This window comes from Zingiber officinale, chromosome 4B (genome assembly GCF_018446385.1).
Source record: "Zingiber officinale cultivar Zhangliang chromosome 4B, Zo_v1.1, whole genome shotgun sequence".
Taxonomy (NCBI): Eukaryota; Viridiplantae; Streptophyta; class Magnoliopsida; order Zingiberales; family Zingiberaceae; genus Zingiber; species Zingiber officinale.
In genome coordinates, this window is record NC_055993.1 from 119,527,889 (window position 1) to 119,554,210 (window position 26,322).

The following is a 26,322-nucleotide window of genomic DNA, read 5'->3' on the forward strand; positions in this document are numbered from 1 at the left end:
CAAATTTCAGACGCTCCGAATCATCTTAGTCACTAAATCAACCACAAAAATAAGTCAGATAATCTATCACACCTCTTTTTCTATATATATATATATATATATATATAAACGAATATTATCCTACACATCCTTATATAGACGATCATGAGCTACAGTAGACATAGCGAGCAGACGCATCCCCCTCTCTCTTCTATAATTCTACATATAATCTTTTCTACAATTCTACATGCTATGCATGATACTGCTTTGAAAAAAAAATAGCATCATGTAATGCTGTTTTAAAAAAACAGCTTCACGCATTGCTGTTTTAAAAAAAACAGCACTGGAAAAAAAACAACACCAACATGGCTTTATTTTAATGAAAACAACGCCGCAGTTTTTTTTTTTAAAAAAAAAAACAGCACTACGCCGTCCATATAAAATTGTAAAAGAGAAATTGCATACAAAATTACAGAAGAAAGTGAAACGTATCAGCTTGTCACGTTTGTTGTTACCTACGATCGCTCATATAAGGGTGTCCAGGCTACCATATATACATATATACACACACTAGCCGGGCCTATAAAGTCCTCTCTTACTCTCACAACGAAAGGAAGTATATCGAGACCATCTCCATCTCAGAAAGCACCCAAACCAACAACCACCATTTTAGTTCTTCGTCTACCCTGGTTGTCCAATTCGCGTATTGCACCGGTCATCAACTATTTTAAAGCCTTCTTCTCAAACATAGATTTAAAGCCTTCTTCTCAGACATAGAACATTACCATCAATAAAAAGTGCTAGCTTAATTCGAGAAAAAAAGAACACTAAACACAAATCATTTTCCCAATAAAAAGACAATAACAACAACCAAATTTTACCTCCCTTGCTAAAGAATTAATTATGATAAAAAAAGACATGAGAAAAACTTTTGAACATTTGTGTGCATCGGAGAACAAATGAGCAATAATCACCAATGTTTATGAAATCCACCATTAAGCAATTCTCAAGCATCCTTTTCCAAAGGAAATCTGTTAGTGTTGGAGGCACTTTTTCCATCTAAACTTTAATAGAAACCTTTTGGAAAGAAAACAACAAAAATATTTCAAAGTATCATTGGATGAAGATAGTATTCACTAATAAACTGGAAATGGAAATACAAGTATTCCAGTACCGATAGAAACTCTATCAATCAATATGATTATCGATTCGACCCATACAACTTGTATCACTCTACTTACCTGTGTTTGCCAACTAGAATACTGCAAGAACAGCCATGCTGATAGTCGTGTGTTAAATGAGTGAAGAACAACTGTAGAGGTTGAAGAACTAGTCCATCTTGGCTTTCTCGGAAATGAATGCCAGGTATTTAGCTCTTTCCCTCTTGTATCTCTTTAGTTCTTTGATTGCAGCTAGAAGCACATGAAGAGCGACTGGTGCAAAAAAGGGCTGGCAAAAGCATCAAAAAGGTGAAAAACAAATCTTAGTTTTTGAAAGAAGCGAACCAATTAGGAAAAAGAGAGATGTCTTGTGAAAGATCATAATAAGTCACGTCTTATCAGATTTATGTTTTGTCGACTAATAGTGCTGATTTGTAAATCAACAGCAGTTGGCACTTTGGCATGGTTAATATTGCAAAGGTTAATATTATCACTAACTACAGAAATAAATAGCTTACCATGTATATTGCAAAGTAGTGTTCAATGGAGGAATAGCTGATCGACATGATGGATGGATGAAAAAATGCATCTTCTGCTAAAACCTTAGCTTGTCTAGAAGAGCCTATAACCCATAGTATATAAGAATCAAAAGTAAGAAGTTTGGGACAGATCAATCGAGAGCAGAAAAAGGGCTGGGTGATAATTCAGTGGAACGTACTAGCTGAAGAATCATAGATTCCAAGAGATGCATTCCTCTGAGCTAAATTTGCAGCTTCAAGCGAAAACTTCACCTGACAAAGAAGCAAGCGATCAAAATTTTGCAGTCATTGATTGTAACTAAGGGATTGGTACCAAATCATGTTTAAAGCTTAGTCTTCGTTTTATCAGAATATAAATTGGTTGACACTAAAATATTGTATATATGATATGAAGGTGTTCGATACATTTTATCAGAATATTGAACTAAAAAGACAGGTATTTGGGTCAACATGTTTGGTGACTGAGAAGGTTGAAATAATCTGAACATCGTACCTGTTTCCCTATTTCATCCATTATAATCATTCTTGGAAGTGATTGAACCTAGTATGCCAATTGTTAAAACACAATAAATCAAAGAGGAGAACAAAAGTTTTGTTTCTCATGGTGAACAGGATTGGAACATACTAATTTAGCAAGTGACTCGAGTGTAGTGACACATGAATGTAGATTGAAACAAGCATGATGACGATATAGCACATCCAACTCCCTGAAATAAGTGGAAATACAAACAGATCAGCAATTCTCCCTTTGAAGCACTTCTAAAGCTGCAAAAGATTCCAAATTTTACAGTTATCATCTATATTCAAAGTTCAAACTTCAAAAAACTTGATCTGTATTGATCAAACTAGATATTCAGTAAGCCGCAGGTGCAAAAAAGAGAGCATTACAGTTTTCAGATAGGAAAATATCAATTGTAATAAATTATTCATATCAATATAAATGTACATCATATGTGTATGCAGTCTTACCATTCAGTGAAGCCACTTTCACTGTCCAAAAATTTTGATATTCCTGTCTCAGAAGAATCGATATAATTTGACTTGAGACCAAATAACATCCGGAGTTGTGCAAGGAAAACTTGAAATATTTTTTGAAGTTCCTGGTCCAAGGTATGCAATTATTGAGCTTTGCAATGACCAGCAGGTACATTATGTATACAGAAACATAAAAAAAAAGTCAAAGGATTTTTTTTATTTATCAAAGATCAAAAAGAGAAATCTTCTCATCAGGTTGGAAGGTATTGCAGCTTCAACTAAGCTGGACAATTTTGTCAGCCCCAATCTAGCTGAATACTGGAGAAAATAACCTCTTTTATGAAAACATGTGCACACTGATGTTTGTTTTGACAAGGGCATTATATATCGCACGAGAAGCTTAATGGGCAACAATTTTGCCTTTACACACTGCCACACTAAGTCTCCGGTGTGTAATTAGCTATGGTATCTTCCAGTCCTACATTTATTCCAGGAAGTTGAGCAAATGAGACCCTAATGATTATGTACTATATTAGTTCAGCCAAAGCAATTAGTACAAGGTGTAATAATACAAAGGTAGAACAAATGTCTACAACCTTACCACTACAAAGGTAGTACAAGATATTAAAGGCATTCCCATGGCTACGCCCAGGCGCAAGGCGGAGTCAAGCGAGCCTCTTGCACCTAGTCGCCTTAAGCGCATGCCTTGTGAGAGGTGATAGGCACGCTTGAGGCGAGATTTTTCTCGCCTCATTGAAGAGACATACAGATGGTCAGGCCTAAAAAATCTTTTAAAAACCTAGCTCATACCATTAATTACCCTTTTAATTAATTACATAGCATGCACGTGATACTTATTTCTCTGCTTGTGAAACTAGAGTGTTTTTGAACATATAAGTATAAATATTTAAGGAAATATTAAATAAATTTATTATAAAAAATAAAATTGGAATAATTTTTTTGTGTGTGAAGCTTCATTCCAAAAGAAGAAACAAGTTGAAGCAAAAAAAAAAAAATACTAAATGATTTAGTTTCTATTAAGTATAATAGGGCTTTGCGACGTCGATATGATATGTGTGACACTATTGATCCTATTTCATTAGATGAGAAAGACGATAGTAATGAATGGTTGATGGGGGGATTGAAATATAACACTGATGAAGAAAATAATTTAGTATTTGATGATGATAATTTGACTTGGAGTGAAGTTGCACAAGCTTTTGGAGTTGGTGAAGATGCCTACAGTTTTAGATTTCGAGTTTCATCTTCTTCAAAAGAAATAAGAACAACTACATTAAAAGGAAATGAGAGAAGATCTTCTACAAATCAACTTATTGATGAAGAGGAGGAAGAAATCGGTCTTGATGAAACCGATGAAGATTCAGCTATACAAATCTAAAATATCCGGTGATGATGATGATAATATGATTAGGAAGATGATGAAGATTTTGATGATTTATATATTTGAAGTTTTTTTCTTTAATTTAAATTATGTGTATAACGTATTTATTTGTTAGTGAATTTTATATTTACATTATTGTTAAATATTTTATGAATGCTAGTTAGTGAAATATTTTGACAAAAATCTCCAATATATGTTTGAATTGTAAAAATTTATACTTAGAACGCCTTACTTCGGTAAGGCATGCACCTCACCTTGCGTTGTACACCTCAAGCCCCATAGCACCTATGTGCTTTTGGGCACCTCGTGCCTTAAATAACAATGAATCAGAGAGATTATTTCAATAAACCATCAATAAAGAAATCATCACACCCAATATCATGTGTAAAGTTTTGAATCGACATTATGTCTGATGTTAGTGAATTGATATTACTATGATCTTAAATAAGGTTTGATTTTCAATAGCGAATAGCCATTATGTTTGTTTTGCCAGATGTTAAATTTAGAATCAGCATCAAATATAACGATAGGTGAAAGCCTTACCTCTTTGCCAGCAACCAATAGCAATTCAGAAGTTTTAATACAATACTTAAACATGGGATGCACTAACAGAAGAATTTCTACTTACGCTTGTCAATTTGCACAGATACGACCTAAGGTTAAGTATCATGTTTGAACTTTTACCTGAGGTGGCAAGGTGTTGTGAGAATCTCCAGCACAGTGAGGTGGATTCCAGATAATAACACCTCCCCACATCTAAGTGTTGCAGTAAACATCACATAAATAGGGGCAACAAGTTGCATCTAAGAGAATATAAATTAAAGTGTTACAACTTACTGGAGATATAAAACTGTTGGTCATAGAGATCTCTCCATTAGGAAGCTGTAAGAGAAGTGGGCATTCACTTGCAGATGGTACATAGCTAGTGACAAAAAAGAATATCACGTCACTTTCCTTAGGAAATCATTTTTAACTATGACATGCTTTGCTTTGCTCTAAAAATTGATTTCTTTAAAAAAAAAAAGTTATTAAGAAAGAGCCCAATCAAAGTTGGCTGCTGAAGAAGCAAATAAAATAATTGGGGAATTCCTTGTGGGTTAACAGGATATGCTTAAAAACGGATCATGACCTGCTGTTGCAAATGTGGCAAAGTCTGAAGACAGTAGCATGCATGTTGCCAGTTGACAGCTGCACTTTTCAGCATTCACAATGCATGAACCATTTTTTCAATATGCCATTTATTCATCAAGTAACTCAAAATAAACCATGAAATGCTGAGAATATATGTCCAATAGTAGGCAAGAATGGAGAATACGAATTGGATTTAGTTGCTTAATTTGACCTCTCACAATGATGAATTAGGAGACACAAGAGGAAGAAGCAAAAACTGACTAATAATTTCATAGGACTTATTATACCATACTAACACATGAATCCAACATGAATAAATGTAGTATTATTATTAGTCATAGTAATATTTGGTTAAGGATAATTAATATAAAGAAAATGTTCCAAATTCTTGAAGACTTAAATATTACATGTAGTAATTGCCTGTTTCAACCAGTATGGATGATAAATAGCATGTATCCCGAGACCAGATAAGTTTTCACGATAAATTACAATGGATGATGTTACTAAAACCAACTTATAAGGTAACTAACTAGAAGCAAAATAAATGGATGAAAAAATGTACACCACAAATTGCAGAACTTTTGATCGTCCAGCTGCAATGATTGAAGTATCCAGATGCCATTCATTTGAATTTACCTGTCAAATGGATTTCAACAATTCAAATAAGACAAATTTAACCATGTAGATAGTCAAAGAAAACAGATAAGTAGAAAGGACTTTTGTCCATATAAAGTACAACATTTAAAATTTAAAAGGCAACACATTTAGTATTTGGGAAGTTGAGGCCCTTCAAACATGCAGAAGTTGGAACTCTATTTAAATACTCACATTCAGATTAAAAGGAATAGTTTAGGTGAGAAATCAGAGTTATGGTTCTTTATATAGTTTGTGAGTGACTAAACTTGAAAATTACAAAAAGGAAAATAAAGTCAAACAGTCCAGTTGCCCTTAAGGATTAACATCTTTTGGAAGGATAGAGAGTTTGGAAAAGTAACCCAAAAATGTCAAGTGAGGATAAAAAATGAAAGAAGCATTAAAAAATGTTATGTGGAGATGAATTGTCAATAAGTTGGATGGATCAGATTAATAAAAATGTGTTCATCTCTCAGGAACTGCCGCCAGTCTGTTGCATATGCACAATAGCCAATTGAGACAATCTTCATAATGGCTCAATGAGTGACAGTGCAAGCATCAGGGATATTTTGTAAGACAAAGTAAAGTTGTGCAATCTTGTGACTCAATCTCCACAGAGGCTAGTGAGTAACTGCAGAAATGGTAGGAATCTTTTTAAGAAAAATTAATTTTGTGTCACCTTGTGACTCAATCTCCAACATGGCTAGATGACAATAGAAAAGATTGAGATCTTTATCAAGTAAAAGTTGTATAATCTTGTAACTACAATCATGTATCAGTTGTGCCTAACTAGCATATCTCTGCATTTCCTCACTTCTGAGTAATCTTATAAATTACCTTTTCTCGATAACTATAAATAGATTGCAAACAAATACCCTCATTGACTAAAGTATTTCATATTAATAGAAGAGTTTCAAACTGTTAAAATTTTCAGTTATATCAAGAAGATCATAAATGCAACAGATAATACAGAGTTTAGAGAAGCATACAAAGAAAGGAAGGTCTCTTATGCTGAAGATGTGGCTACTGGATTTCTCATCCCAGTAAGATTGTGACAATTTAGGTGTGTGATACAACACCTGAAAACGATTAGTAAACCATAAATAGTGAAGTTCACTGAAGACTACAAGAAAGTTTGAGTTCATATTGAAAATTTAAATCGGTGATACCTGACTTTCAATGCTTATGTTTGCTATTGGAGTTAGGGCCTTGACGAAAGGAGTCAACATGATGTTACTCATGTCTTTGAATTTCCTAAGTAGCACGAAAAGAGACATGAGAGTCCCAACAAACTGGAGGCAGAAGTTATAATGTACTTCTACAAGCCACATATAATTTTATAAGCAGTATTTTTTAGTTATTACAAACAGATATTGGATAAATGTTTTTAAAGAAATGTCACTTGATGATTCATTAATGACTTGTTGAGAAGAAAAGGAAAAAAATCAAACTAGACCAACAAGCCTGGTCATGCTAATCTCGTCAATGTTCCATCAGTTGTGGACAATTGTATTGCTTAGAGTGTGAACTAGGTCTAATTTGATACTGGTACCTAGTTCCAATGCACTAGCCTCTACTCTTCAGGACATTGTACTGATGGGCATAACACTACATAAAAAGATGAATCTATTCTAAAAATGACAAGTAAGCTTCCATTAGGTGCCTCAATATAATCAACCATTATATCATAAGATTTCAGAACTGGAAAAGAAGAATACGCTTTAAGATTGCAAACCACTTAATAATATATGGAATTTTTGAACTTATGGCATGGATTGAAGTTATTCAGTAATGCACATATCTTCTATGTTACTTAGACTCAGGTATAAGTATCTGCCATAGGTATGGATTTGAGTGTCTGATACAGCTATTTCTAAAAACATTTTACTAAGTATCCACTTAGAGAGTGAGTGCCTGGGTGACGAGTATCCAACATGGGTATGGAGGGAATTGATGAAGAGTCGAAGTATCAAAGCATATCCTAATTGTTACAGAACTAGTTCCTATGACAATGTGTTCCCTCATAACGTATTGGTGATGAGCAAGCTGAAGAAAAATCACATGAAAAAAAAAAAATAAGCAGCTTAACTATCTCAGCCTTTTCCTTTGCTTGCTAATGTCATTCCAGTGTCTCACACAATGTTCATCTATAAATAACATTCATTTTCTATACTCTCGTCATTCAAAATCTTAGCTCCAAATTTTGGAGAGTTGAAACATCCAGACCTACTTAAAGTTCAGTTATTCAGGAAGGACAAAGAAACGATATAATCGTACAATGATAGGAAGGGAAGAGATGACAATGAATAACAGAAACAAATTTTCACTTATAGTCATTTCAGAGAATGACCTTCTCACTGAAAAAAAAAACAAAATGTATGAGTAATTTATCCAAGGGTAACTGCCTGAGGCAATATACCTGAACAAGTTCATCCTTTTCACTAATCCATGGAAGTATAAGATCAGGCTGCTTACCAATCATAAACCCAATCACTGGGATCAGCATTCAACAAGCTAAATGAGAGCACCACACTGCCATCAGCACCAACAGGTACGAACTCTCCTATCCCTTTAGCCAACTCCCCTACCTTCTTACCCCCGTTCATGAAGTATTTCACGAACACCTTCCCTATGAGTGAGACGACATCATTCTCGGAGATCTTCCCGACAATCCAAGCATGACGATGCTTCCCCATGACAACCCTCACTCCCAAATCATCTTCTCGTTCTACAACCACAACCGTGTAAACCCTCCCACCACTGGCCTCCGCGCACTCCTTGGAAGCCGCTCCCCCAAGCGCTGAATCCAGTAAGTCGTCGACCCCGGAATCATCCGCACCAACACCATCCAAACTGACGGCGCCACACCTCCAGAGGCAGGAACCATCCTCGCCGCCGTCGTCCCTCGCGCAGTCCCCGCCGAAATCCAAGGTGACAGAGACGGCGAAGTCCCGGCCGCAGCCGCCGCAGGTGGGGCGGTCTCCAGCGCGCCTCCTCATGTCGGCGGAGATAGCGGAGCGGAGACGGGAGGCGAGGGAACTGTCCGGAACAGGACGGAGGAACACGGCATGGAAGCGGCAGGGTAGGGAGGGCGGGTCGGATTGGAGACGGAGGGAGAGAGCATTGATCGATTTGAAGGGGAGAGGAGATCGGTAGATCTCGGTCGACTTGAGGAAGAAGGGAAGACCTGAAACAGAAGAACACGAAAAGGGTTAGGTAGATCGAGAGATCGAGAGAGATAAGGGAGGAGCAAACCTAAGAGGAAGGACAGGAGCACGGAGAGGGTGAGGAGGAGACGCTTTCGACCGGGCTTTGTGGGCCTCTTTTCGGATGCCCCTTCGGCGGCGCAGGCGTCAGCCGAAGCGTCGGCGGAGGCGGAGGAGGAGGCGGAGGCGGAGGGAGGAGAGTCGTCGGCGATCTCAGCCATCGCAGTTTTGGTTTCGTTCAGACTGTCAACTGAAGAGTGCAGCGGAGAAACAGCCGGTTCGGTCGGATAGTATCGTAAGCAAACCGGATTGATTCGGTTCGTTCTCGCTTATAAATGCTTTGGAAATTGGATCATATAATTCCCTTTCTAATAATCATGTCTCTTTTTAAAAATCATGTCCCTAAATTACCAAATTACCATAGAGGATGTATGTTCCGAATCCAATCCACAAGGAAAGGTTGGCGACGAGCAATTGTACACTTTTCTCCTCAAATCTCCTGGTCATACTACATAATCGTAGTAAACCAAGAAAAGGGAATCCGGAATGATCAGTGGCAAGTTATCTATATAGTGGTAGAATCGTATCGTTTCAAAATATCAATCTCCAAAGTCATTGTATCAACCACATTGCTCTTGTTCGTAAGCACCCAGCGGTCTCTCGATGCACTCTCTTAATGCTTGTTCTACAAAAGGGGCAGGACTGAGACCTCACATTCCTCTTGGTGCAAACCTCCTGACAAATGCCACATTCATCGTCTCGATCCAAATACTTATCGAAAAGTTTCTTCCACTCTTCTGCCCTTTTCTTGCCTACTATCTCCTTCGCTCGGCCTTTCTCTTTAGGCACATCTCTCTCTCTCTCTCTCTCTCTCTCAAGTTACCTTCGAGTTGTTGAAGGGAAGGATATATATACATAAAGCTAGGCGATTCAAGAATTTTAACACACACACACACACAAAGGAACTTGAGTTCGGATTAAAAATTCTCAAATACTTGCCCTTTTTTCAAAAGTAGATATGGTGGCTACACCATCTACATAAACTTACAATATGAGAATTTGTCGGAGTATCCACAATCTATATCATTATAACATATATCATCCCAGTATAGTTTCACTGTCACATATTCATTATAACAACGAATCTTTTTCATCTACATTCTTTTTAACATTAACATTCATTATTTATAAATTTCACAGGACACTCAATCATCTTAAAATTACATTATATTAAATAAATATATTTTAATTATTATTATTATGGTTATTTTAATAATAATCTTACTTTTTTAAAAAATAATATTAAAATTTTAAAATATATTTATTAAAAAAAAATTTAAAAAATAAAAATGGAAGACATTCATCCCTCTTAAAAAATGGATATTATAATACTCATTTAACATTCAATTGTAGGTGCCCTTAGAAATCGTATTTTATTATTATTGATGGGTCGATAACAAAATTGTATCTATTACCATATATAGGACATGATCTCTAGAATTGGGTAATTTGAGATCTCTCCACTTCCCAATTCCCATTAGTGAAGAGAGTACGATATTGTCATCCCAATTCTTACGAAAGAATCATGTCTATTGTTTCTTCTCGGGATCACAGGATTTAGAGAATGATATTGAGACGATGACAAATCCGTTGATCAATCATATTTTCATTTATTTAAATTTCTATTGTAAAATCTGATGTAACTAGATCTTATACATGATTCTTTTTGAGTTCATATAGTTGTTACAATTTGGATATTAGAATTCATGTTGAAAGAAAACCTCCGACAAGAGAAGAGCACCTTGTAGACCAGTACTTGAAAAAGCCCTAAATGGCTAGTTAGGGCATAACAAGTGCAATCCAACCATTGAATAAGGAAAAGGAAAAGGTTGCCAAGGGGTTACAAGACAACCTCATCTGAAGGCAAGAATAAGCCCTTTGAACAGCACTTGCCCTGCAATCCCAAAATAGTCTACTCGAATTCACAAATGGAGAGGCAAATATCTGATAGCAACCTTTGACTACTGAAACTAATTGAGCAAAGAAGAGGATAGCACGGTGCACGAAACAGGATTCTGGGAAGGGTCGGGTTCAAATTGGATATATTATACATAGTCTTATCCGACCGCGACTCCCCTTCTAATTGGGAAAAGAGAACATATGAAGGTGTTGGCATGGTTGATGTCAGTTGCCTTGTGGTTTGATTAAATAGAAAACGGGAAAATATATATAAAAAAAAAAACTTCAGTGCAATGAAAGAAAGTGGATCACAGAAGGAAGGCAGGAAGAAAAGACAGTTCCTGCCATGGAAAGCTAACAAATAAACAAAACAAAGGAAGAAACATGGTGCGGCAGTAAAAAATCAATTTGTTATTATAAAGATTTGAGCTTTCAATTTGTACTCAAAAGTCAAAACTAATCTTAGCCATGGATGACAGGATCCAAGCTACTACAATCTGTATTATAAATGATTTTGTCTGAGAAAGGGAAGTGGATTGATGACATTAGGGGCCATTTCTCCACTTTGGGGTAAGGAAATGGAATTGCGCGGGGGCTGTTGATTTGGAGCATTTCCGTCTTCCCCCACTGCTCACAACCAAAACCACACTAGTAAGTTGAATGTTTTAGAGCTCCATTATGCTTTAGCAAACACTAACACATCATAATATCGAACAATATAGCACTGATCTTATAATCATCGACCGAGTTGATTTTCGAGTATTCGCACGTACGTGTGATTCAGATCTAGTTGATTTAGCTCCATCATTTTGGCTCAACCAAGAAATCATATAATTGCAATTGATATTAGAGCTGAAACATCAAAAAGAGATGACATATTTTGTGTCTCTTTCAAAGGAAGATTCTAAGACCACAAGTTTGTGATTAATTCAATATCGCAACGGAAAACTATTATTGCAAATATGCAATCAAAAAATAAGAAAAATCACACTAACTAGCATTTCCGTCTTCCCCCACTGCTCACAACCAAAACCACACTAGTAAGTTGAATGTTTTAGAGCTCCATTATGCTTTAGCAAACACTAACACATCATAATATCGAACAATATAGCACTGATCTTATAATATATTAGAGCTGAAACATCAAAAATAGATAACATATTTTGTGTCTCTTTCAAAGGAAGATTCTAAGACCACAAGTTTGTGATTAATTCAATATCGCAACGGAAAACTATTATTGCAAATATGCAATCAAAAAAATAAGAAAAATCACACTAACTCCTCGAAAAGGAGTTTAGATCTTAACTCTAGATCTTGAACCGAATAGACCAAAGTCGATAGATATGGTGGCGATCGATGAATATGACGACGATGACCGATCAATTTGGCCAATCCTTTCGAATTTCAAAGTAGTAGTTCATGTCTAGGTAGCACTTTCCGTCATCGTCCACGAACTGAAATCCAAAACAAGAAAATCAAAGATTTGTCTAGCTCGTGTCATTGCTCGAACAAAAACATGATTACCTTCGTCTTTGCACTGTATGATCCCCTCGCAAAGTAGCCGGCCGGAGTATTCTCTTCTTCTAGTTCGTATACGTAAGGCTCCTTTTGCGGGCTAAATGTCCCCAACATCACTTTGTTATTCTCAACTGAACAATGGCAATGTACACACATAAATCTCGATCGATAATCATTAGTGAAAACATATAATTATGAATATGCACAAGAGTTAGGAGGCACCTTTTACTCCGGTTTTCCAAACAATGTTAGTGTATCGGAGACCCGAAACAATGTTGTTAGAGACGATGAACGAGAACTTGAGACGGTAGTGAGAACCATCCTTGAGCGCGAACGCGAAACCCTTTGAATCAGGAACAAAAGGAATCGGCAAGACTAAATCAGGACGATCGGGAGTCACTATGATCAACTCGTGAAACTTCACATCCGGGTCAAGTGTCTCTATAAGAACACGAACAAGCACAACACAATTGGGGAGTAATAGAGCATAGCTAAAGATAATCGTGAGACGTTGAACACAAACTATATAAATTACCCCCAACTTCATTGAGATCGACACTTCCAAGGAGTTGCTCTTTCCACTTCCTCAAGCTTTCGTCGTCCTATGGACTCCACAAAGATAATATCTCATCATTGAAGTCTCAATGTAAGAAAATTATTCATAAAACTAAGGAAGCACCTTGTCCATCTCGAGTTGTTCCTTGAGCCCAATTTGTGGGCCGAGCAAAATAGCTCGCTTCTCATCATTGTCATCGTCGCCGCCACATTCATCGTCGGTGACAATTGAGGTAGAGCTCAACTTGCGAGAGATCTTGTCCTCATCACCATGCTCGCCCGGGGCACTATGATCCTTCTCATTGTCCATGGGTACCGAAATGGCAATGGAGGAGGCCTATTGAGCTATTGGGAGCTCCAAAGGCAATACCAATACCTTGGCTCTCAAACTTCTCTTCTCGTGCCTAACAAGCGATCGACACACACAAGTCGAGAGGAGGGCAAGGGAGGGATGAAGAAGAGGTCTTTGGAGGGAGAGAAATACCATGGATTATGAGGCGATTAGCGAAATGCGAGTAAAAGATGGCTAAATATAAGGGGACAAGTGGTGGGAGGGTAGCAAATTCAACTCCTATATCGAAGTCATTAAGAATTCAAACGCTAATTAAAAATGATTATCATATAAATAACTTATATTCGATAATACTAGTAATTATTATTTTTTTCAAAGAATTTTATTTTTGAAATTTATAATTATTTAATCTTAATTTGTCTTCTCATACAATTTGCAAAGTTGACTTAATTTAATGTAATTGGAATATGTTTAGATATGCAAGGGGTGATATGGAAATTTTACTAAATTATATGTATAATATATACTTACTGTTTTCTAGTTTTAATAAAATAAAAAATATAAATATTTTAAAAACTATATTAATATATTCTGATCTAATTGCCACTTCTAGTTTGAAAATGTTAGGGTAAAGATAATAATGGAAAACTATAGGATGGGTTTGAAAATAGTTATGAAGAGAAGGGGTTAAAATGATAATAGGTAAATTAGGAGGGCATTTCAAGAAAAAGGAATTTCTCTGCTATATTTTCTCGTTTGGGGTGAGCTGCATCGAAAGGGTTCGCGAGGGTGCTGCGAAATTGCTATCTTCCCGTGAAAGGCGAGCATTTCTCCTCCTCCTCCTTCTTCCTTTCCGATCCGCGTTCTTCATCCAGCCTCTCAGATTGATCTTCTCTGTGGCCAGATCTGGTGAGGGCTGGTTGTTTGGAGGATTGCGTTCTTTCCTAAGGGATAAGCGGAGGTGGGCAGGCGGCCGTGCCGTGCCGGTGAAACGACATAGCTTCTGTTGATCAAGGCTGGACCTTGTGTTGATCCAGTGGGCTAAGGTTTTCCCCTCTCTGTTCCTCGATATCTATCTCGCGTTTTACTATTTCTTCTGCTGTTGATGTTTATGCGTCGAGGTTGCTTGGTTCTGTGATGTTGTGTTTTACTTGGACGGAAGTAAGAGAAGGACATAAAGGAAGATCGAAAATTTCATTTTTATTTGATTATTTGGAAGGAAATAGAGAGAACGTAGGAATTTGATTCGATCCATTTTTCCATTGGTATTATTTTGGCCAAAATGGGCAAAAGTAGAGAAAAAGGAAGTTTATGCCCCTAATGAAGAATCCTTGAAAGTCCCAACGTTGCACTTGGCGGCATCAGTTTTATTAATCAAATAATCAATTGGTATTATATTAAGTAGAGTTTTTGTTGGTTGTGGTGCATCGTTTGTGTCATCGAGTGTAATTGATTCTCTCGAAGTAGTATTGGTTACTATGTGATAAATATAATGTCTATGAACTGTGAATTTACTTAGTATAAGACCATTGTGCTTAAGATTTAGAAGTGATACTAGGACATGCTTTGTCTAAATACTTTTAGGTAACAGTGGTGACAATAAGGTAAATCTTCATATTTTATGTTTCAAGTCTACCGATGTAAGCTCTAGTTCCTTGTATTATGTTTGGCACCTGATATGATGTAAAATGAAAAGAAAAGTTAAAACTACACAAGAAAATTCTGTGATATTTTTTCAATTCTTTTGAATACTAGTTTTTGTAGGATGTTTTGCAGTTGGCGTATGAGAATAAGATGTCCAAATTTTAAATGTTTGAATATATAATATAGTTCAAGATAATGCTGTGATGGGTGCAGCCTATTGAGGAATTTGCCTGGACCAAGCTGGCTCAACCTCATCCAGATCCATACCTTGAATTCTTCGAGGGCCATTCACAACTCTCGCTTCCTTCTCAATCTCAATGAAGAGTCTAATAAAAAAAACTCCTTTTATTTCCAAGATGCTATTACCTTTGCTGCCTCCTTGCTCAGCGTGGTATCTGCTAGCTTTGCTGCCTCCTTGCTTGGTGTGGTGTCAACTATTCAATAAGAAAGTTCCTAGTTGGCAAATATACTGTATCTTCTCTTCTAGTTTTTGTTGTGAAGAAGCTCCTATTTGCCCCATGAGCCAAGTTTTGCCCAATAATGTGGTTACTATTTCCATTTTTTTTTTTTGTTAATGGTGTTGTCACAGAAAAAGTTTACCTTTTTTGGTTATAGAAACATTCACAAAGAAACTAACAATTCTTTTTTAAAATTTGATATTGTGATGATCTTTACATATCTTTTGTTTATAGTTTCTCCCTTTCAGTTTATATCTTGCATTATCCAGCTAATATGATCACTGTTGGAATTTCATTTTGCAGTCATTGCTATCAAGGGAATTATCTAAGTAGGTGTATTGTCATGGCATCAAGGCGTCATGTTAGGTACTCTCCTCTTGCTGCAGACGAGGATGATGATCACGTGACAGAAGACCTTCGTTTTGCCTACAACCCCAGGGCCCTTGATAGAGTTCCATGGAAATCAGTGTTCCTTGCACTTTTTCTCCTGGCTCTCGGGATGCTGCTCCTTATTCTTTCAGTCTTCATCTTTACAGGCCATATGGAGGGTGATCAATCCCAAGCATATGGCCTCTTGACTCTCGGTGTCCTTGCATTTCTTCCGGGTACGCATCTAATATCCCCGATATCCATTTCTGGAATTTCTATAAATTTGTCTCATCTCCCCTCGCCTTTTCTTTTTCCATCAAATAGGCAAGGAAATCTTGCTGCTCTCTCCTTACATCTCTCTGGCTCTATCCCCCTCTAGTAGACACGTCCATAGGTGAAGTTGATGAATCATTGAATCATCACTTATGTTTATTGCAGGTTTCTATGAGACTCGGATTGCATATTACTCTTGGAGGGGTGCACCAGGGTATCGGTTCTCTGCCATTCCCAGCTAGTCATAATGTGACATCATAAAGTTTGGTAACACGATGCTTCATACAAACGACATTTTGATCTTGATCTCTGTTGACATTGTAGCTTGCTATGCAATTTCTAGTTGCCGTTGTGATCTTATAGTGAAAAGAATTTTCTCTATATTTGTTATACATCATATTGCATAAAATTTTCAATGTCGATAAATGCATGTTATGACATTGTGATCTTGTAGTGAAGAATTCGTCTATTGGTTTGTTAATCACCTAGTAGATCCATGTTTTGTTATGATATTTGTTCATGTGCTCATATAAATAATTATGATTTGTATTGTGTCTCACTGTTTTGTTTGTGTTAAATCCTGTTTGTTATGGAAAATGAAATAAAATAATAACCAGGAGATTAAATGAACATAATTAACTATGTCAGTTCCTTCCTTGATCTATTCGATTTGAATGGGTCAAGAAAGGAGGGTGTCATTTTAATCTCCTTGACATCCATGCACCAAATAAACAGTAGAAAGATGGAAAGATTTAGTTCAATCCAAGATTTTAAATTTCAGTGCTAGCTAGCAAGGGCTTAATTGATCGTTCTGTCAACCGCCCAGTATGTTAAACATTGCGATGGGTATGGGAGTGTCTTTAGTTCCACAAACTGCAATCTTCTTTCACAGTTTTGAGTGTCCTTGTTTCAAGCGACTCTTGCAATTCCAACTAAGTGAAGGCGGGCTGGTTGATTCTCAAGTGACATTTACAATTTTAAGCGAGTGTCTTCTACAATCGCGCGTGTCTGCTTCTTCAGTAGTTCTAACTGCAAGCAAAGGGTGGCTATTGATTCTCAATAAGAGCCATCAGTTGGATCTTCAGCTAGCCACAACTATGAACTAGGGCAACTAGGTAAACCATAAGATTCCTCCTACTTTTCTTTGTCCTCTTCAACTTCTGTTCCTGGAGTCCACTTGCCTCGCCTAGTCCTTTGCCATCGTTTAGTTCTGACTAGACAATGATACTTCTACACCGAATAAAATTTCAAAACTTGATTCACCAGCTCTACCATCTGTACATATTTGCGCCAAAGTAGGACCCTAAATAAAGAACAGCAAAAAAATGAGAAGCGAAACACCTAAAGGCAATGAACAAGGACAAGAACTACTTTCCGCCGAATTACATACATAAACAAAGTAAGTTTCTCAAATATACAGAGCATCATTTTCGCCTTAGTTTTTTTTACATCAAGATATATAATACAACAAGAATGGAGACTTTGTCAGCCTTCAGAGCAACAAGTCGCGGTCCTTGTGGGAAAAAAAACTGTACATTATCGGCATAGGCACCAACTCATCGACATAATGGATGGAGTCGTCATCTACAAGGAAAGGAACACCTCTTGAATGGTTAGGAAAAAGAAGAAACTTTCCCAACAATGCTTGAGGTGGTGCGTAATCCCTCCGATTGAACGCTTTCGTCGCCTGAAGCAATTTGTCAGGACTCTGAGAGCGAAAGACGCCTCGACTTCCCAGTGGCAGCCTCGTGAGGAACTTCTAGGGTTGTAGGGCTTGACGTGGAGTCAAGGAAATTTCTCGCCATTGGAATGTCGACCAGAGAGGTCGGAGACAGACTGTAGGCGTATAACTCCATGGGTGTTGTTGCCATAGGATGGTTGAATTTGCAATGGGCTCCAAACTTGCAGATGCCATATCTAGAATAAAAAATGCACAAGGGTTCCCCCTGCCATATCGAAAACACCATCCTATAGTTAGCAGATCCTTCTTGTTGAAAATGCAAACATCTACTTCGCAACAAAGCTACCACAAAAAGAATCGTGTGTGGAAGACAACTCTAAGTTCCTAGATCAAATCATGAAATGCATAACAAATTCCAAATATAGAGATAAATAGTCGTCAAACATACAAGGCATTAGGTTTGTAGACCATGTGAGAACAATATGGCATGAGAAAAATGAAAATTATCATGTTAAAATTGTCGTGTCAATTTGTTTTCTTGGATAACGAATGCCTTGAACATAAAAAAAGAAACATATGAGTTCAGGAGAAACTTACAGGGCGTAAAGGAAGACCTAACGGACTCAGCATGCAATTAGGGGGAGGAACGATTCTCTCTCTAGGATGATGGAACTTGCAGGCGGCGCCAAATTTACAATCTCCGGTCTTCATATAAAATTGGCATTCGGGTTGATCGGTTCTTTCAGGAAAGACATTGTCCCTTGCCATTACATACTGACCCATGGGAAGAGCATTTGATCGGTAGGATGGGACTGTCCCTTGAACCCCTGCCATTGTTTCACTCTGCTGAGATGCCCCATAGAATGGTGTTGTTCGTGGCAAAAGCAATGGAGTCTCTGATGATGAAACAGCTCCTAATTGTCCCTAAAGAGACAGAAATTGCTCGTCATAGCATAATCCAACATAAGAAGAGTTGTGAAAGAGGAATCACATAAATAAAACCGTATATCAAAGAAGCGATCTAGTTATTGAGGTCTAGCTATAATTTATAAGCAAGAAATCAAGCGCATAGATGTCTGATTATCGATATAAAACAAATTTTCCCAAAAGTTCAAGGAGCAATGTTAGAGAAGAAAGACATTCAACACAAACCTAGTTCATTATACATTACTGTTAGAACAATGAAAGCTGCAAGGAACATGATAAAAAAATCCTATTAACATAAAATGATTATCATAGGTAGAGAATGAAATTTACCAAATATTCAGTGTTTCCTACATAATTTATCTTTCCAACAACTGTAATAGGATCATAATGGCATTCGCATTGCGATACACAGTTAAACTGGCAGCATATTCAAAAACTTATTCAACTGAGATCAATGAAGTGTATGCCGAGATAAAAGGTCTTTTGACAATGTATATATATGGTTTCCATCCAAATCTAGTATATGTTTCCGATCCAGCTTATACATTGTTTACTATCAGAGGTACATTTGTGAAGCAACACGGTTGCATCTAGGAGATGAATTAAAAGAAAAAGAAGACAAATCATAAAGAAGACCACCAAAATCATACCATGTGCCAAAGTTCTTTCTTGCATTTTGTTTCTATACTTGGGTGTTAAATATTGAAGTGCAACCACTAAAAAATGAAAGACAAAAAAGGTTGAATATGTTTCAGTGACCTCTATAGGCACTTATAAAAGTCCGAATTGGTGTTTAACCATCAAAGCATACATTCTTCAAATTGGAAAGTGGAATCTATTAGTCCTAATCTATAAGATGATCTAACATTTTCAAACACTCATTCTTATGCAGAGTTATCCCTTTTGAATCCTACTAACGCTATCAATTCCAAGGACGTGACTTCTCAAAGGCGAGAAGAGGAAACTCTTTTGAGATTCCACTGCTTTTTACCAGCAACTATCTTCTACTTGCTCATATCCACTGGCCTTTCATTTATTTCTCTGATTCTTCTGCTTGTGTTGTAAAGTGGCTTCCTTCGTTGTCTTTGTCAGAAGGGTCAATTATGAATGAGAACAATGTAGAAATGAACCACGTATAGCCGTTAATATACTAACTACACAAGAATTGTTTGTCAATTTGAATAAACAGCCAGATAAACAGCCTTCTGGAATGATCCACACTTTGGTCTTTATTGCGCAAAGGAGTATTCAAGATGCCCATCATAGAGAACCAAGGATGTAGCTCGCTTGCTTTGCATAGGATAAAAACACAGGCTATGAATGGGACTGGACTTCGTCTGAAAAACCATTAGCTGAATAATAACTACATAATATAAATAATGTTGGACATGTACAACTTAGCCCCTTTTCAATTTTAGAAAAGAAAAAAGGAGGATGTGATCCCAAATCCTTCTAAAGAAATGGCAAGTACTAAATTTTAGCTTCTAAAGAAATTCACAGTTAACCTAAGACTACAAAAACAACAACCAAGATTTATCTCACTATGTGAGGTCGGCTATATGGATCCTTCTACGCCATAGGTTATGCTAGACATAGTGAAAGTATATTCATCTACATGAGTGATTTCAGAGTAGTGTTGATCCAATTTCCTAGAATGATAAGAAACTGAATGGGTTTATTTTGATGAGCATCAACACAAACTTTGATGTACAATAGTAAGGAAAGGAGAGGAAACAAGAATGCTCTATTAAAAATAAAGAGGAAGAAATATCATCAGGTTAAAGAAGAGAAATAACTGACTGGAAGAGCAGCAGCCTTATGTTTTTGTATGTGTGTTTTTTTTTATTTTTAGATGACACTAAATGAGTTTGTTCTGTGGATCAGAGTGGCTGATCATCAACTATTAAGATAATAAAATAAGAACAGAAGAGAAGGATTGATGTAGTCTTCATAAGAGTGAGAGGAATACACGACTCTTTCCAAATTTGGTATGAATCTGTGTCACAGTGTCAGTAAGAAAAAATCCTGATCAAACAGGAACTCATATATTAAATTTTTATATACACATTAATTGTCAGCACACAAAACTTTCTTTCTCAAGCTAGGATGAAATAAATGAACGAGACTGATAAAACAAATTACCAACTCTATAATTAAAGATCCAATCAGACACCTAACTGCTGATAATGTTATGCACCTGATGGATCCTAATGCCCCTCCATCTTGGCTAATTTCAAACGAACTTAGGTTAACCAAATATATATCCATGAAGGGTCTTTAAATATAACATTACTTTCAGTTACTTGTACAGTTTTGCATTCTTGAATATGTTGTGGTCATAAATTGGTTCTAAGTCCACTTCGCTCAGTGTACATAAATTCATAGCCATGAATGTATCGTCCAAGATTGATTCATTTCCATCTATACAGAAGTTCACAAGCAAATCTGAAGAAAAACGAGCAAAACTAACTCTGCATTTGATATCCATATAATTCCGCAGATTGAACTATCGTGTTTCTTAATCAGAAAAATAACAGAATTGTTCTGAGTGACAGCAATATATAAAATGCTCTTATTTATGAATATTCTGGAAGGCAAAGGAGTTTGAAACAAAGTTTGGCTTACCGGAAATGTGTTCCAGCTAGGGACTTGAACTAAACCTTGAGGAACAATCACTTGAGCATAGCTAGAAAGACCTTGCCATCGTGGACTAGCAATGAAAGAAGCTCTGGACATGGGCCAGTTTGTCAAACCCCCAGGATAAGATTGCTGAGGAGAAGTAGGAGAATGTACACCAGGATAAACAGTAGAGCCACGCACTGAAACCATTGTATTAGAAGGCTGTGGATGGTGAAATTTGCAAGTGCCCCCAAATTTGCATACTCCAGTTCTCATATAATATGCACATTCTATCTCATTCTACATAATATGTAAATTCTATGTTATTTAACAAACAGCATAGGTATACACTTGGCAAAAACTTCAAAAAAATGAACTTAGAGATTAGCAAGTGGCAATTACAAACCGGACGAATTGGGTAGCCTAACATATTTAGTTGGACTCTACTAGCAATTCCAGCCTTGTCTCTAGGATGATGAAATTTGCATGTAGCTCCAAATTTGCATGTACCCGTCCTAAGATAGAACTAGCAAATGCAACAGAAGGCGAAGCAAGATCTTAAACCAAGAATTGAAACTCCAATACTGATAAAGTGAATCTCACTAAGCATGTATCATAGATTCAAAATCTTTCAGTTGTGCAAAATCTTTCAGTTGTAAATCATACATAAGCTCAGCAAAGGATACTTTGATGCATCTTTATTTTTGAGAGAAAAATGCACATAGATGGCCACAAGCAGACAGGACTGTCTTTTTTATAGAACAACATATAAAGGGGCATGATACCTAATCATCCACACTGTCAATGTTTGAGGACAAGAAGTGTGTCAAACTGAAACTGGTTTACACAATCTATCATTCTACAAGCAAGAAACAATCAAATTGGGAACAAAGCTACTGCAAATGATTATGGTTAATCATTTTATAAAACAAGAAATTATTAAATATTCATTTTATTTTATTCATTTTTAAAAAAATATATTACTAAAATAGCTTGTATGCCTCTTTCTTTCTCAATGAAGAAACACAACCTTATTACCCTACCAACCTTATTAAGAATCACTCTATTATCAATTTTCTTCTACCAACCTTATTTCCCTAGGAATCTTTTCTTTCACACTTTCTTTCACTCTAGGAAACACAACCTTATGGAGAGTGTCAAAGATTATAGGTTTAGTTAGTCCAACATTGTTATTTGATGTTAAGGTTTAGGCACGGGTTATATATAAATGAGATAATAATTTCATTGATGCTTAATACAATTATAAAAAATCCTATATTTCTACAACTACAAAGGCAATTGAGAACGCCCCCCAAAAAAAATGGAAATCATACATGTATGAGTAGACAGCATACTGAAGTGACATAAGAAAATTGACAATTTAACATCTTTATTCCATTCCTTTTTCTTGTGTTATTCAGAAGAATACAATTGTGTTGGGCGTCCTAATTATTTTAAGTTCCAGATAATAATAGGAAATAATGCAGGGCAAATAGTTTATGCACAAAATAGATTGAGTAAATTATTCGAAGACTGTTACCTGACATTCTGGATGTCCAACCCTTTCAGGAAATCCCCCTTTAATACTTGCTGTAGCAATAGCCTGAAGGTTGATAGGATCTAGTCAAAGACCATGATACTAATGAACTTGCATGTAGACCAAATACTATGCAAAGCTAAGTTATATTACCAAAAGTAACAAAAAATCCAACTTAACAGAGTGAGTGAGCAAAAATGGCAACAGCAAGCAACTGAGCACCAAACCAAAAAGGTTAAACCACTGTCAGCACCAAAGTCTTCAATGAAAGTATCTGGATACTTACTACATGTCTAAGAAATTTAAAAAGAACATTTTATCGCACAATGATCATATGGTAGATAATAACCTTTTGATCAACTAGATGTTGGTACTTGGAAGCTCCCACCTTATAGGCATCAACAGAAATAGTGGCATCAAAACAAAGGATTAATGGAAATAACTCTCAGAAAGTAATGCATATTTCATAGTCATGATCAGTAACATTGTGATCGTTTTATCAGTGAAGGTATTCATGCAGTAACATAATTAAAAGAAATGGAAAAAAAAGTCCAAGTGTTCGATGTTCGATGCACTTGATGTTGAAGTGATGTCCGATGCACTATGTCTCCTAACACATTTAAGAAGAAATGTGGTCTTAAAAAAGCTTAGATTATCTTTTTACAGTTGCAAGGTGGACTCCTTAATAAAGTGCATAATGATTACAACATCAGTGCATTGATAGATTAGCCATTACACATATCAAGTGCATAACCGATGTGTAAATAAAAATAGAGCAACCCCTTAATTATAAGTTTATGTAGTTAAAAACTAATAACTGAATCACGCCAACTATTCACCATGTCATAAATGTGCAAGACAATAGAAACATACAAGACTTGGAAAAGGAAAAAGGTGTAAAATGGTCACTGAAATATCATTCATTCTCCAGAACAAAGATAACTACTAAGAGGGACAAGAAATAAACAATTTTACCATCTGTCTGTTATGAGGATGATTGTATCTGCAAGTCATCCCGTATCTGCAAAGGCCAGTCCTAAGATAATAGGTACAGTCAGGCTCCCCTGGACGCTCAGGGTAGGATCCCGATTCCATGGATTCAGTCTCTCTGATACTCATTTGCCACATTGCTTCTGCACTTGTAGCATATGCATGGGCTTAGATTATACCAAAAATGAATAAGGTATCAGCTTAAGATGAAGACAAGAATTTGAAGAGTGAACAACTGTGTCAAAAAATAGAAATTCATGCACAATTAAGATCAATTGTTCAAATGTAATCGTAATCGGAAGCGCAACTACTTCCTTTACTTAACCAGAAAAATTTAGAAACGCGATCAGACGGGGAACAACAGCTTTCTGACACAAATTCGGAAGCGAATCAAATTGGGGGAAATGCATCGAAATTAACGAAGGAAAATTACGGAAAGCTGCTAAAAAGCAAAAATAAAAATTAATCCTTTCCAGCGCATTGTTGCTTCTCACGTAGAAAAGCCGACAATTTCCGAATCCGATTCGTCAGACCCAGATCGCCCCATTCACCGAGGCCCCAAGACGCCAATTTTAACTCCGTAATTCCCCCAAAATGAGACCTTTCCGCAGAATCGGAAGAAAGCGCGATAAGAAGGCACGCGATCGGGGGGAGGATGGAGGATGAAACCCTAGTGAGCATCTGGAGCGGGGTAGGGTAGGCAGCTAACCTTCATCCATAGAGGGGCGGCGCGATGTCGAGGAGGAGGCAGAGACCTCCGTCACGGAGACGGACGGCGGCCGGACGCCGCGCTTGTGGACCCCGGCTGCAGCGGCGGCGGCAGCGGCGGCGGCGTCGTAGTCCATGGGCGGCGGCGGCCCTCAAAGGATCATGGGAAGGAGGAGGGAGCGGCAGGGGCGAATGGGAGAAGCTCCCATTGGCGAGTAGAGGGGGAGAAGAAATGGAGGAACGGAGCGGCGAAAAGCCCGGAAGAGGAGAGACTGCAGCGCCTCCCGTCTGCTCCTCGATGCTGCAAAGCGTGAGGTAGTAGAGAGAGAGAGAGAAGGGAGAATAAAAACCACAGCCATTCGCTCCATAGGCCTTCGTTTGTAGACCTGCGTCCTCTCTTTCATTTATCGATTTATAAAAAATAAAAATTTTAAAAATTAAACTAAAATCTAATTTATATATATATATATATATATATAATTTTTCTATTTTAAAAAATATATATATTAAAAGGGCATGGCCTCTCTTTCGATGGGATGTTCAAGGGATCCAACGGAAGGCTAACTCCTTGAGTCTCGAAGGATTTGCTTCCTTCGAAGATGCAACGATAGGCTCCTTCTGTAAGTTATTGGATTTGATGATGGGCTCTTTCTATGTGTCATTTGAGTCGAATGGACCAACTTTGAGTCACCTAATCATTCTGTTAGTGGATTGGTAGGATTGTAAACGAGTCAAGTCTAACTAAATTTAGTAGTATTCAAATTTATTTGATAAAATAATCGAGACAAATCGAGTAAAATCTAACATAAATAAATTCATTGAAATAATTATTAAAACTTAATTCGATTTTTTTTTATGAACTCTTAGCTTGAACTTTGATTTGTTTATATGCTATGTGAGCTCTCAATTTAAATTTATTTGATTGTTTAAATTTTGTATATTTTAAATTTATTTAGTTAATTATTAGTATGATAATATAAATTTATTTGTTCATTTTAAATATTTTTTTATTTAATTTCTTGATAAGAATTTTATTAATGAAAATAACTTATAAATATTGTTCATGATTATTAATGAATTAAACATTTAAATTTATTTATTTAATTTAATGAATTGTTCAATTTATTTATCATCCTATGAATCTAGTAATATGTGTGGAGAATTCCCTACGTAAGCTTTAGGAGTCTCTTTGCCCCTCCCTCTTGATCGAATGTTCAACAGACCACCGAAAGACTACCCCTTTAGTCTAAAAGGATTTGCTTCCTTATAGAGATGCAACGATAGACTCCTACAAGTTATTGGATTTTGCTCACCAATAACAGTAGACTCCGTCGGTTGATTAACATACAATTTTCATAGAATGATGTAGTTTAATTTATGAAATTATCAAAGCATAGATTAATTTTAAAATTATCAAATTATATATTCATTTTTCATTTTATCTCTAATCAATTGACTGATAAAAAAATTAATCAATTCCGATTTGAAAATCAGTCAATTGATTTTTAGCATTAGTCAAATCAATTTTTCTCTGTATCAAAGTTTCGAGTAAATCAGTCGACTGATAATGAATCGAATCGATTTGCCTTTATATCCAAGTCAATTTTGCATAAATCGATTAATGGATCAAACGATCTTGAATTGACATGAAACTAATTCCTATATGTTTAGCTATTACTCCTAATTATATCCATGCTCTCAAACATCAATTTAACTAGATATAATAAAAGTAATAATTTTTTGAATATGAATACCTTCAAAAAAAAA

General features: G+C 36.5%; 4 protein-coding genes and 1 pseudogene across 4 annotated transcripts; 1 reads left to right on the forward strand and 4 right to left on the reverse strand.

The window, feature by feature from the left end:
- Positions 1-1,080: 1,080 nt before the first annotated feature.
- LOC121976252 (GPI transamidase component PIG-S-like) lies at positions 1,081-9,342 on the reverse strand. Its single transcript, XM_042528342.1, has 13 exons — positions 9,075-9,342; positions 8,295-9,006; positions 6,989-7,073; positions 6,809-6,898; positions 5,749-5,822; positions 4,893-4,977; positions 4,740-4,811; positions 2,648-2,778; positions 2,304-2,385; positions 2,172-2,219; positions 1,858-1,930; positions 1,658-1,761; positions 1,081-1,428 (listed from the first exon to the last, which is right to left on the reverse strand). The coding sequence occupies exons 1-13, from the start codon at positions 9,244-9,246 to the stop codon at positions 1,309-1,311; spliced, it is 1,848 nt and encodes a 615-aa protein (XP_042384276.1). The 5' UTR covers positions 9,247-9,342; the 3' UTR covers positions 1,081-1,308.
- Positions 9,343-9,528: 186 nt separating this feature from the next.
- On the reverse strand, positions 9,529-11,596 carry LOC121978601 (annotated as a pseudogene).
- A 767-nt stretch (positions 11,597-12,363) lies between these two features.
- On the reverse strand, positions 12,364-13,367 carry LOC121978602 (rho GDP-dissociation inhibitor 1-like). Its single transcript, XM_042530926.1, has 5 exons — positions 13,182-13,367; positions 13,038-13,104; positions 12,725-12,943; positions 12,509-12,633; positions 12,364-12,438 (listed from the first exon to the last, which is right to left on the reverse strand). Exons 1-5 carry the CDS (start codon positions 13,365-13,367, stop codon positions 12,364-12,366), a joined length of 672 nt encoding a protein of 223 aa, XP_042386860.1.
- A 754-nt stretch (positions 13,368-14,121) lies between these two features.
- Positions 14,122-16,562, forward strand: LOC121976253 (transmembrane protein 230-like). Its single transcript, XM_042528343.1, has 3 exons — positions 14,122-14,395; positions 15,755-16,056; positions 16,259-16,562. Exons 2-3 carry the CDS (start codon positions 15,795-15,797, stop codon positions 16,333-16,335), a joined length of 339 nt encoding a protein of 112 aa, XP_042384277.1. The 5' UTR covers positions 14,122-14,395; positions 15,755-15,794; the 3' UTR covers positions 16,336-16,562.
- An 873-nt stretch (positions 16,563-17,435) lies between these two features.
- Positions 17,436-24,926, reverse strand: LOC121976254 (zinc finger CCCH domain-containing protein ZFN-like). The gene is made up of 7 exons (XM_042528344.1): positions 24,557-24,926; positions 23,833-23,990; positions 22,861-22,923; positions 21,727-21,846; positions 21,327-21,620; positions 18,372-18,698; positions 17,436-18,039 (listed from the first exon to the last, which is right to left on the reverse strand). Exons 1-7 carry the CDS (start codon positions 24,690-24,692, stop codon positions 17,794-17,796), a joined length of 1,344 nt encoding a protein of 447 aa, XP_042384278.1. The 5' UTR covers positions 24,693-24,926; the 3' UTR covers positions 17,436-17,793.
- Positions 24,927-26,322: the final 1,396 nt, after the last annotated feature.